Source organism: Bolinopsis microptera, chromosome 1 (assembly GCF_026151205.1).
Source record: "Bolinopsis microptera isolate Bmic1 chromosome 1, MBARI_Bmic_1.0, whole genome shotgun sequence".
Classification (NCBI taxonomy): Eukaryota; Metazoa; Ctenophora; class Tentaculata; order Lobata; family Bolinopsidae; genus Bolinopsis; species Bolinopsis microptera.
Genome location: NC_087072.1, coordinates 24,268,415 through 24,288,802, shown reverse-complemented (window position 1 = coordinate 24,288,802; position 20,388 = coordinate 24,268,415). Strand labels below are relative to the sequence as shown.

The 20,388-nt window shown below is 39.8% G+C and overlaps 1 protein-coding gene across 1 annotated transcript; it reads right to left on the bottom strand.

Annotated features, from left to right (window-relative positions):
* Positions 1 to 997: 997 nt before the first annotated feature.
* LOC134816111 (cGMP-dependent protein kinase 1-like) lies at positions 998 to 18,990 on the bottom strand. The gene is made up of 18 exons (XM_063824865.1): positions 18,739 to 18,990; positions 15,015 to 15,199; positions 14,735 to 14,852; positions 14,477 to 14,549; positions 14,231 to 14,324; positions 13,849 to 13,962; positions 11,255 to 11,363; positions 11,077 to 11,140; positions 10,785 to 10,957; positions 4,477 to 4,611; positions 4,148 to 4,271; positions 3,753 to 3,871; positions 3,414 to 3,521; positions 3,003 to 3,243; positions 2,806 to 2,870; positions 2,545 to 2,667; positions 1,866 to 1,928; positions 998 to 1,743 (listed from the first exon to the last, which is right to left on the bottom strand). The coding sequence occupies exons 1-18, from the start codon at positions 18,858 to 18,860 to the stop codon at positions 1,581 to 1,583; spliced, it is 2,193 nt and encodes a 730-aa protein (XP_063680935.1). The 5' UTR covers positions 18,861 to 18,990; the 3' UTR covers positions 998 to 1,580.
* Between the last annotated feature and the right edge of the window lie 1,398 nt (positions 18,991 to 20,388).

Genomic DNA, 20,388 nt, shown 5'->3' with positions numbered 1-20,388 from the left:
CATCTCGCCGATCTACCGAAGTGGTTGCGAGAAGAATTATTTGATGCGCAGCGCGACCCAGTAGTATAAAATAATTCTTCTCGCAACCACTTCGGTAGATCGGCGAGATGCACCACTGTGCCTCACCGAGCTGCGAAGGATTGACATCGTGAATCAACATGAATTAATACTCGATACACGATTCATAAATAAATGAATCGTGAACAAAAATAGTTTTTAGAAAAACTTTGAAAAATGGTGACTTATAAAATGTTCGGTCCGAGTCATCCTCGATACGTACCTGTAAAGGCAGAGCTCCCGCTTCCTAGCTCGCACTGCAAAGGGGAGGCATACCTTCCGAGATCGCATTACAATAGCCTCAACTACAAAATCGTACAAACATCGAGGAGTATGTAATTGTACTGACTTGAGGTACTGACTTCAGAAAACCAAAAGAAAAATGTTAGGCGATCATAATAATCAGGGTAGCATGAACCATCACATAGCATGGAGTACGTTTAGACACTTGATATTATCATTTAAGAATGTGTAGTGTGTAGCAATAGCATGCGACTGGAAATTGTCGAGAATGTGTACTGTGTAGTGTGTGAACGGCAATTCCAGAACATATGTAAGACTATTGTCCCTCGATCCTCGAGTCTCTCCCGATCTGCTGTGCATTCTGCAGTGGGCTTCCTCCGACCGAAATCAAAATTCCAGCACCTCAATCGTGTCATATTCCATCTGTAGTTGACTTACTACTTTAAAATTATACAAGCGATAACAAATTGTTTACTATTTTCACATTTTTGATGCATCAATTCTGGTAACTTGTAGTAATTATTGTGGTGCAGAGTATTTCTGTTTGTTCGTAGATGCCAAATATTGAAATGTCCATTTATGATCTGTTTACTGTAGCAGGTCCGCGTTTATTGTAGTGCCTTTATTGATGCCTTTTCTTTCAGTGCTACAGTATAAATTTAATCGCAAAGAACTCAGGAAGAAGACAGTAAGATTTCGTGTGTTCAGTTATTAAGATGATTAAAAACAATAGTTCATAACGGATCAATAATCAATCAAATTCAATAACGTCCATCTCAAATTAAATGAAATATCACAAAGGAAGGAGGAAAATTTTTATGCTATTTTATTTTTATTCTACCTAACTTGCTGTCTCAGATGAAGGTTTCATGAACACAAGGGTAAAAATTGACATTGCAATCCCTCATGAAGAGTACAACAACAAAAAACTCTAAAATGTAAGTTGTCCCTCATCTATGACTATAGATTCTTGTACGAGGAAAAATATATGAATTTATATCATTTATTAAGTTTAAATTAGAATCAATCAAAGTAAACAAATACGTAATCTTATATCGACCACTAATAAAACGACTCCAACCTACTCCAAATTATAATCAGTACTCTTACTACTTCCAAAAACTTGCTGAAATATTTGATTCGACACAAGCTATATCCACCGTAATACACAGTATCGGGAAAAAGACGTTTATCGCGAGCCTGATATCATAATTTCTTTATTTCTTGACTCGCAGAGCTCACTTTATATTCTGATCAGTTGTGAGTTATAGTGTGGTGCCTTAAAAATCTGCATCCCACCCACTAAATTCCTCTGGTGGATAATCGTCGTCGTCAGGGTATGGGTCGAAGTTGGAATGGTCGTCTTTACTCTTTATGTTTGGTACAATTGGGGGCTGGGTCGTCTGCAACCGAAGGGACTCCCAGTTTAATCCCTGGAACCACCTGGAAAGATGGTATTAAAGAATGTTGCAGCAAGTGAGCGAGAGCTTGGGTAATTTCAAAAAGTCTACGTTAAATCAGAATATGATGATTTTGCATGTTGGGCCACCAAATTGTTTACTTACAAATGTTTTTTGATATCCCTGAATCCATTCTTCTGATATCCCAACCTTTCTGCTGGGTTCTCCCTGTTTGCAATTGAAAATAACATTAAACACAATTTTAACTTCGTTAAAGCTTAAAATGATAATAAATTTCCGCAGATTTAATCTTTTATCGCTCCTGGTGGTGTGTCCTCAACTGAGAACAGTATACTATTACAAACATATTGTAATCTTACTATATATAAAGCGAGACGATATATATATATATTTATCTGTGCCATTTTACTGACACCACGGCATCAACTTTAAAGCGAATTTCCGCAAAAACCGTAAAAGATATACAACTGAAACTTTTTTGACTGGGTCAAATGCTTTAATGGCCTCCAATTCAGCATGAAAAAATAAAAAATTGGCCAAGAATTAGTGATTTTAGAGCACAAAATTTGGACCCCCAAGTGGTGTCAAAAACGCGAATTAAATAGGTAATAATTATTTTGGTCTTTGTTGAGTCTTGACACCGTTTAGAGTTATATGATACGGGTTCCTGCTAAAGGGTTCTAACGGGTTCGTTAAAGCTTAAAATGATAATAAATTTCCGCAGATTTAATCTTTTATCGCTCCTGGTGGTGTGTCCTCAACTGAGAACAGTATACTATTACAAACATATTGTAATAATGATAACGTGTGTTACGCCGCCTACCTGCAGAGTTTTCTGATGATGTTGACAGCACCCTTACTCATGGTCACGGGGAAAGATATCATGTTGATGCCTTGGAGTATGAGGTTGTATGTTTTCATCCCATCAGATCCGCAAAATGGTGGACTGAAAAGATACTCACTTTGTCGATACAACACTTATAATAGCGATTATGTGACAACGAATCAATGATTTGCTCGTTTTGTGGATAAAATAAGACTAGACAAATTGCAACAATTACGGAATCTTCTCAGTTATACTTACTTTCCAGTCAGTATTTCGAATATCAAAATTCCCAGAGACCAGAAATCTGCTGACAGATCATGTCCCTGAAAAAATGAATATTTATAGGTTTAAAAAATAAAAACGAGAACAAAAGGAATTGAGTGTAATACTGATAATAACTAGCTTGGTTAAGCTTGGTTATACAGCTTTGAGCTTGACAGTTTGTTTACACTCACCTTGTTCAGAATAATCTCAGGTGACACATATTCTGGAGTGCCACAGAATGTCCACGTTTTCTGTCTGAAACCAATCTTTTTTGAAAACCCAAAGTCGACAATCTTGACATATCCCCGCTCGTCCAGAAGTAAATTCTCCGGTTTGAGATCTCGGTAAACGATTCCTTTAGAGTGCAAGTAGTTCAGTCCTTCTACCACACAACCGACCACGAATTTAGCCGTGTGCTCGTCAAACTGCTGCCTGGAAGATTTTCTAATTAAAACTGGAAATCACTTTTAGGAACTTTACTTCTGTCAGTTTGGATCAGGAAAACTATTTGCGATAGACGTGTAAGTGGTACTTTTTCGTACGAACTTCGGATAAATCATAAATACTGACACTGATAGGGAGACAAATATTACAAATCTCACATGTCTCTAAGTTTAGTCCAGAGTTCACCTCCAAGACAGACCTCCAGTAACATATACACAAATCTGGAGTCTTTATACGTCTTGTATAACCGTACCACAAACGGTGACCTGAAGTTTAAACTATTTGGTTACTTCCAATTATTTGATAAGCGGTTTTCTGTCGCCAGGTCTATCCACAAGACAATGACCGGGAGACGGACATGACAGGAATGAGGATACCCTACTGCAGTACTATCTTGACCTATAATATCCGCAAACAGATAAGAATATAAAAGTTGTTATAACCTGCAAGTCCTCATAATATCCGCAAACAGATAAGAGTATAAAAGTTGTTATAACCTGCAAGTCCTCATGATGTTCGCCTCCGCCACCACGTGCTCTTGCTGCTTGGTATCCACCACGTGTTGCTTCTTCAGCGACTTCAGAGCGTACGTCTGCCCTCCTGATCTGTGTTTCACCTGCAACCATGAAGGAGTTTGTTAATGCAAATTGCAAATGTATGTTTTCTACGCCGGAGACCGGGAGACGTCCGATTCGTTCCACTTGAGTGAGGACAATGTCAATTATGGTCATTCATCCATGTTGATTGTTGAGCTTATATGCAGTTGTTTCTTACAACTTTACAATGCAGGACATTCAACCCTGTTGGCTGAGATCCTGCGACCCAAAATGTGTCTCCGCGACAATAAATGTATGTATATTGTATAAGTAATCTAAATATTGATTTAGTTTACCAGGTCGACTCTGCCGAATCCCCCTACTCCTAAGGTAGCCACCCTCTTAAAATCGGTTAGTTTGAAGTTGTCGTATCTTTCTCTTTCCTCTTCTTGCTCGGGGTCCGAATCTTTGTCTTTGTCACTGGAGAGGGTGGGGTTATTTCCTTGTAGTTCATATAACGGAGACGTGCCAAGTGGTATTTAATTAGTTAAGTAGTTAGTCTAGTTGACCTCAACACATAGTTAAGCAGAATGAAGCGATAGGCAAGATTTACTCGAATAACCAGGTTAACAACTGCCTTCAAAAGATCAAAGTACATTATATGAAGGGTAATAGCAAAGCTCACCCGATATCGATATCGTTATCATTATATTTCTCAAACTCCAGCCCTCCGATCAGCTTCATGAACTTTTCCCTCTCAACCACGTAGCAGACCACCTTATCAGTCACGGCGATCACATTCGCTGTTCTCGGCTCCTCCCTGAAATTATTTTGTGTGGTTAACCTTCTGAAACTTTTTTATTAGAGTTACTCTCAGTTTTCCAATGTCTGGGTAATTTAACTTAGGGGTGTAGGAAGACGGGGGTAGGGGGTCGACCAACCCCCATAAAATCTTGGAAAGGGGCCAAAATTTGTTGGCCTAGTTTGGCCTATCCGCCATTACATTATCTAAATTGCTTTACTGCTAAAGAAAAGTGTAGTCCAAACTTACATTCCTCATTGCTAGAATTCATTTCTTAAAGCAAATTTTCAAAACATGTTTCAAGATTCCTCCTCTTTGCACCCTTTTTGAGACCTAGAATTACTGTAAGTATATTTTCAAAATTTTCAGGAAATTATTCCTAGTGCCAAATTGCTCAGCTAAGCCTTTTGCACAAGCAAAATCATCAAAAATGATTCGCCTACGGCGTTATGTTCACCATTTATACCCAAAAGTTTACCAAATTTGGACATGATGCAGCTTTCGGCAGTCCAGCCATAAACTTCAAACCTGTTTTGACCTCAGGTGCATTTAAAAAACTCTGCTCTATGATCTTGGCCCCCCTTCCCCCCCCCCTTCCCCATTGAACAATGCATTTCAAATAAAGATAATCTGCTTTAGCTACAAAATCATGACGTGGAAATATCGGTAGAATGGAACAATCCCGACCCACCTTAAGTGGGAAGCTTAAGTGGGAAGCTTAAGTGGGAAGCTTAAGTGGGAAGCTTAAGTGGGAAGCTTAAGTGGGAAGCTTAAGTGGGAAGCTTAGGTGGGAAGTTTAGGTGGGAAGTTTAGGTGGGAAGTTTAGGTGGGAAGTTTAGGTGGGAAGTTTAGGTGGGAAGTTTAGGTGGGAAGCTTAAGTGGGAAGCTTAGGTGGGAAGTTTAGGTGGGAAGTTTAGGTGGGAAGTTTAGGTGGGAAGCTTAAGTGGGAAGCTTAGGTGGGAAGTTTAGGTGGGAAGTTTAGGTGGGAAGTTTAGGTGGGAAGTTTAGGTGGGAAGTTTAGGTGGGAAGTTAAGGTGGGAAGTTTAGGTGGGAAGTTTAGGTGGGAAGTTTAGGTGGGAAGTTTAGGTGGGAAGCTTAAGTGGGAAGTTTTAGTGGGAAGTTTAGGTGAGCAGTTTAGGTGGGAAGTTTAGGTGGGAAGTTTAGGTGGGAAGTTTAGGTGGGAAGTTTAGGTGGGAAGTTTAGGTGGGAAGTTTAGGTGGGAAGTTTAGGTGGGAAGCTTAAGTGGGAAGTTTAGGTGAGCAGTTTAGGTGAGCAGTTTAGGTGGGAAGTTTAGGTGGGAAGTTTAGGTGGGAAGTTTAAGTGGGAAGCTTAAGTGGGAAGCTAAGGTGGGAAGTTTAGGTGGGAAGTTTAGGTGGGAAGTTTAGGTGGGAAGTTTAGGTGGGAAGTTTAGGTGGGAAGTTTAGGTGGGAAGTTTAGGTGGGAAGTTTAGGTGGGAAGTTTAGGTGGGAAGCTTAAATGGGAAGCTAAGGTAGGAAGTTTAGGTGGGAAGTTTAGGTGGGAAGTTTAGGTGGGAAGTTTAGGTGGGAAGTTTAGGTGGGAAGTTTAGGTGGGAAGTTTAGGTGGGAAGTTTAGGTGGGAAGTTTAGGTGGGAAGCTTAAGTGGGAAGTTTAGGTGGGAAGTTAAGGTGGGAAGTTTAGGTGGGAAGTTTAGGTGGGAAGCTTAGGTGGGAAGCTTAAGTGGGAAACTTAGGTGGGAAGTTTAGGTGGGAATTTAGGTGGGAAATTTAGGTGGGAAGTTTAGGTGGGAAGTTTAGGTGGGAAGCTTAAGTGGGAAGCTTAGGTGGGAAGTTTAGGTGGGAAGTTTAGGTGGGAATTTTAGGTGGGAAGTTTAGGTGGGAAGCTTCAGTGGGAAGCTTAGGTGGGAAGTTTAGGTGGGAAGTTTAGGTGGGAAGTTTAGGTGGGAAGTTTAGGTGGGAAGTTTAGGTGGGAAGTTTAGGTGGGAAGCTTAGGTGGGAAGTTTAGGTGGAGAGTTTAGGTGGAGAGTTTAGGTGGGAATTTTAGGTGGGAAGCTTAAGTGGGAAGCTTAGGTGGGAAGTTTAGGTGGGAAGTTTAGGTGGGAAGTTTAGGTGGGAAGTTTAGGTGGGAAGTTTAGGTGGGAAGTTTAGGTGGGAAGTTTAGGTGGGAAGTTTAGGTGGGAAGTTTAGGTGGGAAGTTTAGGTGGGAAGTTTAGGTGGGAAGCTTAAGTGGGAAGTTTAGGTGGGAAGTTTAGGTGGGAAGTTTAGGTGGGAAGTTTAGGTGGGAAGTTTAGGTGGGAAGTTTAGGTGGGAAGTTTAGGTGGGAAGTTTAGGTGGGAAGCTTAAGTGGGAAGCTTAGGTGGGAAGCTTAGGTGGGAAGTTTAGGTGGGAAGTTTAGGTGGGAAGTTTAGGTGGGAAGTTTAGGTGGGAAGTTAAGGTGGGAAATTTAGGTGGGAAGCTTAAGTGGGAAGTTTAAGTGGGAAGTTTAGGTGAGCAGTTTAGGTGGGAAGTTTAGGTGGGAAGTTTAGGTGGGAAGTTTAGGTGGGAAGTTTAGGTGGGAAGTTTAGGTGGGAAGTTTAGGTGGGAAGTTTAGGTGGGAAGTTTAGGTGGGAAGTTTAGATGGGAAGTTTAGGTGGGAAGCTTAAGTGGGAAGTTTAGGTGAGCAGTTTAGGTGGGAAGTTTAGGTGGGAAGTTTAGGTGGGAAGCTTAAGTGGGAAGTTTAGGTGGGAAGTTTAGGTTGGAAGTTTAGGTGGGAAGCTTAGGTGGGAAGCTTAAGTGGGAAGCTTAGGTGGAAAGTTTAGGTGGGAAGCTTAGGTGGGAAGTTTAGGTCGGAAGTTTAGGTGGGAAGTTTAGGTGGGAAGTTTAGGTGGGAAGCTTAAGTGGGAAGCTTAGGTGGGAAGCTTAGGTGGGAAGTTTAGGTGGGAAGTTTAGGTGGGAAGTTTAGGTGGGAAGTTTAGGTGGGAAGTTTAGGTGGGAAGCTTAAGTGGGAAGTTTAGGTGAGCAGTTTAGGTGAGCAGTTTAGGTGGGAAGTTTAGGTGGGAAGTTTAGGTGGGAAGTTTAGGTGGGAATTTTAGGTGGGAAGCTTAAGTGGGAAGCTTAGGTGGGAAGTTTAGGTGGGAAGTTTAGGTGGGAAGTTTAGGTGGGAAGTTTAGGTGGGAATTTTAGGTGGGAAGCTTAAGTGGGAAGCTTAGGTGGGAAGTTTAGGTGGGAATTTTAGGTGGGAAGTTTAGGTGGGAAGTTTAGGTGGGAAGTTTAGGTTGGAAGTTTAGGTGGGAAGCTTAAGTGGGAAGCTTAGGTGGGAAGTTTAGGTGGGAAGTTTAGGTGGGAAGTTTAGGTGGGAAGCTTAGGTGGGAAGCTTAGGCGGGAAGTTTAGGTGGGAAGTTTAGGTGGGAAGCTTAAGTGGGAAGTTTAGGTGAGCAGTTTAGGTGAGCAGTTTAGGTGGGAAGTTTAGGTGGGAAGTTTAGGTGGGAAGTTTAGGTGGGGAGTTTAGGTGGGAAGCTTAAGTGGGAAGCTTAGGTGGGAAGTTTAGGTGGGAAGTTTAGGTGGGAAGTTTAGGTGGGAAGTTTAGGTGGGAATTTTAGGTGGGAAGCTTAAGTGGGAAGCTTAGGTGGGAAGTTTAGGTGGGAAGTTTAGGTGGGAAGTTTAGGTGGGAAGTTTAGGTGGGAAGTTTAGGTGGGAAGCTTAAGTGGGAAGCTTAGGTGGGAAGTTTAGGTGGGAAGCTTAGGTGGGAAGTTTAGGTGGGAAGTTTAGGTGAGAAGTTTAGGTGGGAAGTTTAGGTGGGAAGCTTAGGTGGGAAGTTTAGGTGGGAAGTTTAGGTGGGAAGTTTAGGTGGGAAGCTTAAGTGGGAAGTTTAGCTGAGCAGTTAAGGTGAGCAGTTTAGGTGGGAAGTTTAGGTGGGAAGTTTAGGTGGGAAGTTTAGGTGGGAAGTTTAGGTGGGAAGTTTAGGTGGGAAGTTTAGGTGGGAAGTTTAGGTGGGAAGTTTAGGTGGGAAGTTTAGGTGAGCAGTTTAGGTGATCAGTTTAGGTGGGAAGTTTAGGTGGGAAGTTTAGGTGGGAAGTTTAGGTGAGCAGTTTAGGTGAGCAGTTTAGGTGGGAAGTTTAGGTGGGAAGTTTAGGTGGGAAGTTTAGGTGGGAAGTTTAGGTGGGAAGTTTAGGTGGGAAGTTTAGGTGGGAAGTTTAGGTGAGCAGTTTAGGTGGGAAGTTTAGGTGGGAAGTTTAGGTGGGAAGTTTAGGTGGGAAGCTTAAGTGGGAAGTTTAGGTGGGAAGTTTAGGTGGGAAGTTTAGGTGAGCAGTTTAGGTGAGCAGTTTAGGTGGGAAGTTTAGGTGGGAAGTTTAGGTGGGAAGTTTAGGTGGGAAGTTTAGGTGAGCAGTTTAGGTGAGCAGTTTAGGTGGGAAGCTTAGGTGGGAAGTGTAGGTGGGAAGTTTAGGTGGGAAGTTTAGGTGGGACTTTGGATCACATTACTCTTAACTTAGAAGTTCACCGTATGGCTGAGTTCAGTGTCCGAGCGTTTAGGTGGGAAGTTTAAGTGGGACTCTTAGAGGATCGTGTGATTGGTCTGTGAATATTGTCAAGGACAGATTGTGGTGATAATCACTTCACTTCGCCCGTCATTAAATCACACTATGGTATAAATACCGTTAAGATCATCATTTTCATCCTACCCCGCAACCACAATCTATCAACATGCCTTTCCAACCAGCTAGACTTGGACTTCACTTTGAGATAATGACCCTAGCAGCAACCGTTGACAGTTCCAGATTGTTCCTGATGACCAAACAGATTCTAAAACCCACCCAGAACTGTGATGCCTGCAATAGTCCCATGGTCCTCTCACCTTGTGCAGCCTCCAAATCAGCAGATCTCTACATTTGGAAGTGCGGACGCCCCTGCAAGAAGACAAGGAACATCAGATCCAAAAGTGTCCTGAGTGGATCCAACCTTCCATTCCAGCACTTAATGCTCCTGATCTACTACTTCTCATCGAAATCCCTAACCAACGTTGAAATCTCTGCCTACACCGGTATCACAGAGAAGAGCGTCGGAGTGTGGCGTGCTGCCCTGATAGGATTCGTCTCCTCATGGTTCCTCGCTAACGCAACCCCCCTCGGAGGTCCTGGTGTAATTGTCGAGATCGATGAGGCGAAATTTGGGAAGCGTAAATATCACAGGAAACTACAGAGTTGGGATGTGGGTTCTTGGCGGAGTTGACAGAAACACCAACCAGTGCTTCCTTATCCCCTGTCCAAACAATCGACGTAGCGTTAAACCTACGTCTAAACATAAAATCTACCAAAACATCATCTAGATTCTTACACCCCTAAGTCCCACCTAAACTTCCCACCTAAACTTCTCACCTAAACTTCCCACCTAAGCTTCCCACTTAAGGTGGGTCGGGATTGATCCATTCTGCCGAAATATCAAGGTTACTTCAATAATAAAAACACGTTAAAACCTTGAAATAGTAGCAAGTGAATGAACTCTACTCTTTAATCCAAAAAGGCGCCTAAAATTATCTGTCCAAGCAAAAAGATCGGAGGCCATGATCAATGATCATGTAAACCAAATATTATCAATTGATAAATTATTAGTTTCATGAAGCACATGCAAGCCAATTTTTCGCACGACTATAAGTAAATTAAGCATATCGCACAGTAATGGAAGTGAGCCATCACATGTTTTAAACGTTGAGTCTTTGGCTTTTATTACTTTCCTATTCAATGTCTATTCACCACATAATAAAATTAAAATAGTAAATAAGCCACTGTGCTTAGTCAAGAGGGTATTTCTAGGAATTATACACTGTCAGCCTCACGGATATACAGTATATACTATACAATTAGTAAAAGCTTCATTCAAAGTTTGATCATGATAATGACAGCATGCAGCGATTCTGTCAAAAGCAATCCTTCTATCTGTACTTGAGAGAACTCATTACCAAGTTGTGGATATTTATAATAGTTTAGTTCCGCTGGGTCTAATTTTGGCCACACAAAAGAAAAATGGCAACATATTTTACGTTCACATTAAAATCATGACATGCGAACAACTTTTGCCAAAACTGTTTTTTCTAACAATTGAATATTCTAATAGATTGAACCCAAGGATCTGGTATGCAAACATTACAATTTACAGATGTAAAGTAACAATAGATGCGTAACAATAGACGTGGCAGCAGACGCTAAGTAACAATAAATAACATAGAGCTACATTTTCTGACCTGAGGAGAGCGACCTCCCCAAAGTAAGCTCCTTTCTGTAGAGTCCTGATGGGTACTGCTGGTTGGCCGGGTTCTTTTATCACTGTTATCAGCACTTCACCATCGTTAAGGATGAAGAACGTGTCACCTATCGACCCTTGTCTGATTATGTATTCGCCTTTCGAGTACGTTTCCTAAAGTGCATAATTAGCCGGATGGCTGATAATTATGTTATCAAATACAAGCTTATGCTAACAGAAAAAGCGGTATTCAGATTTTTAGGAAAAATTATGGTTTAATTATAAATATTTACCTCGACGAGACTCGACGATAACTTCATTTTCATGGATTCTGGCAGTTTCTTTAACAACTGGACACTGAAGAAAGTGGTCAGATTCAATAGAACTAGTAGTTACCAAAGAAGTTTAAAAACACTAGCCTCACTAAGTCGTGCTCAATGGTAACTAATAATATATACTAGAATGACTTACTTATTTATAACCTTGAGAGCATCCATCTGTCTCTGAATCCCATCTTTCATCATGATAGTTTGGTAAGTATCCCGAGATATTGCCCATACTTTAGCTTTGGATGAAATCACTGAGAAAATACCACACTTAAACATGACATTAAATAACTGGCCTCATTTGCTGGAAAAGTAGCTCATTTTGCAGTATGTGGAAACTGGTAGTATGTGGTAGTAAGTAGTAGTGCAGTACCTAGGGACAGCAATAAACTTTATTGTCATATGTCGAATATCATTCAGTTTGCAAGAAATGAGGTCATTCTCAAATTTTGAAGAAAATAGCGTTTAGATGTATTTACCTTTGAGAAGGGGGAATGAAACGACCATGTTTCGATCTCAAAAACTTTAAATTGTTTAAAGACTACCGGAATGGACTCTATGAGTATCAGAAAACAAGAATTGGAATAGAGTTGAAAGAGTTTCCTCTGCTTCTGCTAAAGCATTTCATAAACTAATATCACATCGTATCTAAGGTTTACTGAATGCAAATGATATCATTTAGTTCTCCCAAAGCACAATACAAAATGATATCATCTCTGATTAAAGGTATTTGGCTACAAGTACAAATGATGTCATAGTACTGGCTCAACAATAAACCATAATTTAGCTATTATTCAAAATCCAAGGTCCATTATACGTTGAATTTGAGGGCACCAGATGGTTTTATTGCGAGTAAGAGTAGTCTTGTGACGAGCATCTTACTACAAAGTTATTAGAGCATGAATTGAGCCGAAGTAAGCTGTTATGTTGGTAATGATTGCAAAAAACCACACAAATTTTCTTGAAAAGTACAATGTTTAAAGCGCTAAAAAATAGCCACTCAAAACGACCAGTTTCAAAATAAGGCGAACAACTATAGTACGGCTTCAGGATGACGGCTGGCAGTTATAAAAAACCACTGGCATAAATAGTGGTTATTAATTGTATATGTACAGATATATATCGCGGAAATGTTTTTAAAGCTCTAAAAGATGTTTGCAGAGCTACTTGCAACAATACAAACAGTGTGACATATATGTCATTTTCATAATTATATTAAGAGCTATTTAAAGTACACTCGATCAACAAAAGAAGCACTTCTATGGCAATATGGTAAATAGCAGCATTCTCTCCATTCGAATTTAATTAATTCTGCATTAGCAACATGAAGTTGCAGTGCCGCCATGGCTCTGTTATATTATAAATACAGCTCTTAAATTTACAAGAATGGGGCGGCAACAATCGAGCTCTCTGTATTCAAGTAGGTGATGGCGATGTAATCTCATAAAAGGAGGAGCGGTTACAAATGAAGCAGGAAGTGGGGAATGCAGCACCGTGGCTGAAGGAGGTTAATTAAGTTTAACTAAGTAATGGTAATTGCTTCAATCAAACGCGAGCGCGTGCAGACAGCAGCAGAAATATCAGTTGCAGACACAGCGTCGTCATTGGTAGTTCCGTGAAATGACATTATTAGCGCGGTACAATTTTATTTCGTATTATACTTCAGTGTAAAAAATGGCAAAAGATGGCCGAGGCAGTAAATACGAAATCAGATTAATCTAACTAATAATCCCAGAATGTGTGTTTTCTGTCTGTCTGTCTGTCTGTCTGTCTGTTTGTAATTTCCGAGCGGCTTAATCAAGAAAACGGTAAGAGTTGCGGGACTGATTTTTTCGGTAAAGTGCCGACAAAACTCTGACGAAGTTAAATGATAAAGGTTTTTTAAATCGGTCGTTGGTAAGTGGTTTAATTGATGATTTTGTACCACAAATGTTACATAAAATGGCTTGAGCACAACGGTAAGAGTTACGGGGCTCGCATATGTAGCTGCATAATTAGTGTAATTGAGTTACCCGTGCAAGATTCGCTGTCTATACTATAATCTTATTAGGGGAGGCCGAGGGGGCACTGTTTGGACTGCAGAGAGAGAGTTCATACTTTCATACGACAATGTTATGCGTGTTCACAAATATGATAGGCGGGTGTGGTGTTAAGGGTTAATTTCTATTGATTATTGTTTAAGATACTATTACTATTGTTTAAGATACCATCGGATGACGGATACGTGAGGGCACTCCGAATAGAATTGCTCACCTAATGCGGGTTTTGACTCAACGGGTAAATTATCCTACCCTTTTTAACTGCGGCAGTGAAATCCCGGCCGAAGGCCGGGTTACACTAGTACTTTAATAATACAGCAGTAATCCCATTTATAATAACTAGCAGGAACCCGTCTAACCCTAAAATGGCGTCAAGACTCAAGAGACTAAAACAATTATTACCTATTTAATTCGCGTTTTTGACACCACTTGTGGTACCAAATTTTGGGCTCTAAAACTCCTATTTCTTGGCCAATGTTTTATTTTTTCATGCTGATTTGGAGGCCATTAAAGCATTTGACCTAGTCAAAAAAGTTTCAGTTGTATATCTTTGACGGTTTTTGCAGAAATTCGCGTTAAAGTTGATGCCGTGGTGTCAGTAAAATGGCACAGATAAATATATATATATCGTCTCGCTTTATAGATAGTAAGATGGTCCATGTAAAAAACAAACTAACAAAAGAGCTACAGCACAACTAACCTAGAATTGATGCAGTTCGAGGGCATTTATAGAGGATAGCAAGCTCTCCAAATACAGTGGGACCTCCGAACTGGGCTAACTTCTTGCCCTCTTTCTGTACCTCCACTCGTCCCTCTAATGGTATAGAAATTAAATTAAATTAGAATTGTGTCTACTTATTCGTCATGAAGAATTCCACATCATTGGCATTTTACCGGAAATTAGGTCGATCGAATTCAATGGCCAACCAGAATTAATATTTATCAATCAAAAGACAGATCATCGCGGGATAAACAATCCGACGCCACAAATAATATGAAAGTGATAAGTGATAACTGATAAAAAAGAATTTTGAAACAATCCTAATTTCACTTTCACTTTTAGTTTTGAGTGATGAAATCACCTTGTAAAGCGTATAGGACATCTCCGCTGGTGCCCTCAGTAATAATCATGTCACCCTCATTATAATCAACTGGATACATGCACCTCACTATCTCCTGTGAAGCGGAAGATGGTTAGGCGGGTGGATACTTATACATGGTGTAATACGAGAGGGTGATACGAAAGATTATAGGATATACTGATATAATGAGAAAGCTTTGAAAGAGAAAAATTACAGTCTAAGAGTTAAATTTTAAGTTTTTATTACCGATATGTGATATTCTTTTAGATTTTTCATGAACACATTTCCAAGCAATGCTTTTTCAATCGAGCTCTTTTCCCTGAGAAAGTTATACAATGAAATATAAGAAAAAGAGACAAAGAAAGAATAGGAGAATAATGATTCTTCTATACGCGATTATTTCGTGTAGGATAAAAGATCTTGCTTATTCTAGTAGAATCGATAAAGTTCTATTTAATGTTTAGACTAATTAGATGATTAGGCACTATTAAGCGATGTACTCACTCATCTGTCTTCTCAAAGTCCTGAAGGTTCATGTAGATGTCCTCAACCTTCTTACTTTCTCCCGAGATACCCTGGGCCCTCTGTCGCGTGCTGGCATTGTTGTTGTTGTTGGACGCAGCTGAGAAACAAGCTATTTAAAACTTCAATCTATCATAATATAACATCCCAAAAAGTTTATCAGTTCACGAAAGACAAACTATCAATGTGTATACATAACTCCGATTTAAATCATAATTAATATAGTGTGTCAGTACAATTTGACAGCTATGTTTTAACTCACGAGGTAATTTCTTCTCTGTCTTATCCCCATCTCCTCCCGTCTCTTCACTAATAGTATTCAGACTCACCCCTCCTCCTCCTCCTCCCCCTCCTCCTCCTCCTCCTCCCGCCACTGCTACTCCCGCTATATTTAGCTCCGCTACTTTTGCTTTTGATTTATCCAACTGCTCTTGGAGCCTCTTATTCCTGATAAATGATGATGTAATATTGATACAGGGGCTTTAATCACCCAACAATCAATAATAGCATGTAATTGTATAAATTGGATTTCTGACTTTATAATCGTGCACACTGTTGGCTGCGTACTGTGTAGATCTGCCTGTAATACGATCTCAAGAAGTGAAAGACAATACATTTTCTGTAAAACATTTCTTTACTTGGAATGGAAGGTGTTTATGGTGGATTACGATTTTTGGAAGTTACCATGACCCCCATATTAGATACTGGTACCATGACCCCCATATTAAATACCGTTACCATGACCCCCATATTAAATACCGTTACCATGACCCCCATATTAAATACCGTTACCATGACCCCCGTATTAGATACTGTTACCATGACTCCCATATTAGATACCGTTACCATGACCCCCATATTAGATAGCGTTACCATGACCCCCATATTCAATACCGTTACCATGACCTCCATATTAGATACCGTTACCATGACTCCCATATTAGATACCGTTACCATGACCCCCATATTAGATACCGTTACCATGACCCCCATATTAAATACCGTTACCATGACCCCCATATTAGATACTGTTACCATGACCCTCATATTAAATACCGTTACCATGACCCCCATATTAAATACCGTTACCATGACCCCCATATTAAATACCGTTACCATGACCTCCATATTAGATATCGTTACCATGACCCCCATATTAAATACCGTTACCATGACCCCCATATTAGATACCGTTACCATGACTCCCATATTAAATACCGTTACCCTTCCCCATATTAAATACCGTTACCATAACCCCCATATTAGATACCGTTACTATGACCCCCATATTAGATACCGTTACCATAACCCCCATATTAGATACCGTTACCATGACCCCCATATTAAATACCGTTACCATGACCCCCATATTAGATACCGTTACCATGACCTCCATATTAGATACCGTTACCATAACCCCCATATTAAATACCGTTACCATGACCCCCATATTAGATACCGTTACCATGACCCCCATATTAGATACCGTTACCCTTCCCCATATTAAATACCGTTACCATGACCCCCATATTAGATACCGTTACCATGACCCCCATATTAGATACCGTTACCATGACCCCCATATTAGATACCGTTACCATGACCCCCATATTAAATACCGTTACCATGACCCCCATATTAGATACCGCTACCATGACCTCCATATTAGATACCGTTACCATGACCCCCATATTAAATACCGTTACCATGACCCCCATATTAAATACCGTTATCATGACCCCCATATTAAATACCGTTACCATGACCCCCATATTAAATACCGTTACCATGACCCCCATATTAGATACCGTTACCATGACCTCCATATTAGATACCGTTACTATGACCCCCATATTAAATACCGTTACCATGACCCCCATATTAGATACCGTTACCATGACTCCCATATTAGATACCGTTACCATGACCCCATATTAGATATCGTTACCATGACCCCCATATTAAATACCGTTACCATGACCCTCATATTAAATACCGTTACCATGACCTCCATATTAGATACCGTTACCCTGACCCCCATATTAGATACCGTTACCATGACCCCCATATTGAATACCGTTACCATAACCCCCATATTAGATACCGTTACCATGACTCCCTATTAGACACCATTTGTTCTTTGACTTTAGTAACGGAAGCAAATTTTCGGAAATCTATCAAAATGTTGACAAATAAAAATTGGTTGTTAGAACTGTCGGAACTGTCATAAAACTTGAATGATTTTATCTGATGCTGACCTCTTATAGTCTTCGTGCCTCTTCCATCTACTAAGTAAGTCAGTGACACTGCCTTGACATGGAGGGTGCTGTTCCTCTGGAATCTTAAAACATGCCCACACACAGTCCATCTGGATCTAAGTCACTACTCGACTAGTTAGTTCAGTGGTGTAACGACCGCCCCGTCGACTGAACGTTAGTGGACCGGATAATTAAACACCTATCCAACGTTTTTTCTTTTAAGTCCCCCCCCCCTCCGCATAGTGGGGTATCGGGGGTGGTCGTTACGCCATTGTGTTGGTTTTATTTAATTATTTTTTAAAAGCAAAACAAAAAAAACGATTTAATCGAACAACGATTGTCGATGTAGTGTTAAGATCAAACAACAAAAGTCAAACCTATGACGACACGCCTGCAAGTGCAGTATTTAATACTGTATTTTTACACATAGATTGATTGTCCTTCAGAGGTGAAGTTGTTCCCCTTTCTTTGTCTTCCTACCCGGCAACAAAATAAAACAATTGGCAACAAATACAATGAACAGCCCTAATTGTGAGCAGACAAAATTATGAACAGTTCCTGATATGTTTCTGTATATAGTTGTGGGCGGCGTCATATGCTGATGCAGTGCTCAATCGGCAAGCCGAGAGCTAGATACAAATTGGAACGACGGGTTAAATCAAACAATTGAAACAATTGTTTGACTTAACCCATCGTTTCAATTTGTCTCTCTGTATATAATGGTATGACTAGCAGAAGAGCTTAAATAATGGTGTTCACTGTTCCATAAAAGAGTCGATTTATACAGGTTTGAATTATATCTCATTATTCTCATCAGTTTGAATTATATCTCATCAGTTATATGTGAAAACCCCAATTAAAACATGATACATACCTGTTTTGAAGCATAATGTACGTTGTTTCACCATGCCTAAAAGATGACTAATGATCTATATTATATAGTTGGCGATGGTCAATTTTACCAGTTTTTGTCCTCTCATTAAGTCGTCTCATGCTCGCACTCCCAGTAATGAAATAATAAATAAAGATCACGTTTTCAAAATCCAGTTGGACTTTCCGTTCCATTTATTCCGCGGAACAATATTTGATGAAAGTCGAGATCCTACAACAATATTTGATGAAAGTCGATTATTTCGAGATACTACTATAGGATTTTCTTGAAACTTTCCTGATAGTAATATGGCTATAGGACTGTTAATCTGTGCAAGTTTTGGGCGAATTTCTATGTGCAAAATTTAAAATATTACTTCAAACACAAGAAAATAGAAAATATCTCCAAATCGGTGGTTCGCAGCGGAACGCAGGTGTGTTTTTTACAGATCCTATTCCTATATACGATTTTCTTCAAATTTTCCAGACATATCAATATGGCTATTATAGTACAGACAATCTAGAGAAAGCATATTTTTGTAGTAGTTTTTGTAAGGTTGTACACTAAGGTAATGCTGTAAATGATCCACAGGATGTCATTTACCTTCACACAGACATCGAACGCTGTGAAAAGATGACGATCAGACCTCATTAGAAAGCATATTTCGTAGGAATAGAAGTAATAAGCTCGTTGACATGTATTTTATAGACATGTACGATCCTTAATTTAATTATATTGTTGTAATTTATTTATAAACGTCTGTTTCATTCCAGAAGTATAGAGATGTTTAATTAAATTGTGTTGCAAAATTACATAAACGAATTAGTCTAGATTACATGGCTTCAGAAAATTCTTACTTGGTCAAAAGAAGTCTGATTTGCTCCGACTTTAGCTGATCTTCTGACTTCATCCGCCTTACTTCCTCCGAAAGCTGGGTAATCCGGCGATCTTTATCGCCCATGGCAGCGCTGTTCACCATCACCAACGAAGAGCAGGATCCCACGTTACCACCTCATATCAAGTATCAGCTTACTTTCCTATCTTGTTCTAAATCAAGGTAAAAGTGAGAAGAAAGAGGCTAAAAGTAAATACCATCGAGGTATTGACACGGAAAGCTTTGTCAAGATTATTGTTTATCTCCAAGAGTTCAAGGCAAAATGACCTAATAACCTGACGAGTGGCATTACATGACACTGTACCTTTTCTGACTGGTACTGGCCGGGTGCCACGTGGTACAGATTTACACAGTAATTTGAAAATCGGATATGTTAGATAATGGTCTTATCTAAAAAGTAAGGTACAACTAGAATGTCAAGCTGTTAGCTGGTACTATCGTTTGTTAGGAGAACTATGAAATCTGTCGGTACATGCAGTTGGGCACGGATGGAATACGGTCGGGCACAGCCAGGGCACAAACCAAGTATCAGTCGGGGCAGAGTCCGTGCCACAACTATGCCACAACCGTGTATCAACAGATTACCGAATTATATGTGCCTTTAATGGTCGTACCATTGAATGCTGAATAATTGTCTAAACATCTCTTAATTTTTGAAGCCGAAACTTTTCACCTCTTACAGGAATCTAAACAATAACTATTAGATATAAATGCTTATAACGAACTTTCAAAATGGAAAGGACTAATATATCCTGTAATAATTGACTGGAGGCCAAAACGAAGTCGTAGATTCAGCAGAGCCTACAAGTGATGATCCCAAAGACAATCAAAGTAAAAGTTTACAGTCAAATTAGGAGATTTCAATGAAAAATTAAAAATTCGAGTCGGCTTAACTACCTAGTTATTAGGTAGTTATCAAGTAGTATCATAGCCTAACGATGAAAATAAATTCACCACATATGGGCTTGTGAGTGAAATTACTAAATTTGACCGCTATTTGAATTATGTTTTAACTTTTATAAATATACTAGAAAGCCTGTGGTCACAGGGAGGAAGCTAGTAGTATTTGTTGGTAGTCGGTCTTTATCACATCAAAAAATACCCGTCGCACAACCGAATATATATCCGATGAAATGTAGCTCGCACTGAACACAACGTATAAATTACCACAAAACCGAAAATGGCGCTCACAAATCTTTGCACGTGCGTGTGCGTGTAACAATCCTCGTTACCATGGTAACTATGCATTATGCAACTTCCTATTTCTCATCTAATTTGCACGTGGGCGGTCGTACATACATACAGGGTGGCCCATAAGTGACTACCCACACGCAACCTCTTAATAACTCACGTAATTCGTCTCCAAATTGCACCAAAATTTCAGAGATTATAGATATGGGTCAAACTTAGATTTCCTGAAAGTTTCGTAAGCCACGCTCAATTACAGTGGGCGTGGCGTGACACTCCCTCTTTTTCACTATTGTCTTCATAAAATGAGAATGCTTTAAGCTAAGAACTCAAAATTTTTTGCACACATTTGGCTTGATAATTGAAAACTTTTCCAAAAGTTTCAAGTTCATTGGTTTAAATATGGCTGAGTTATGAACATTTT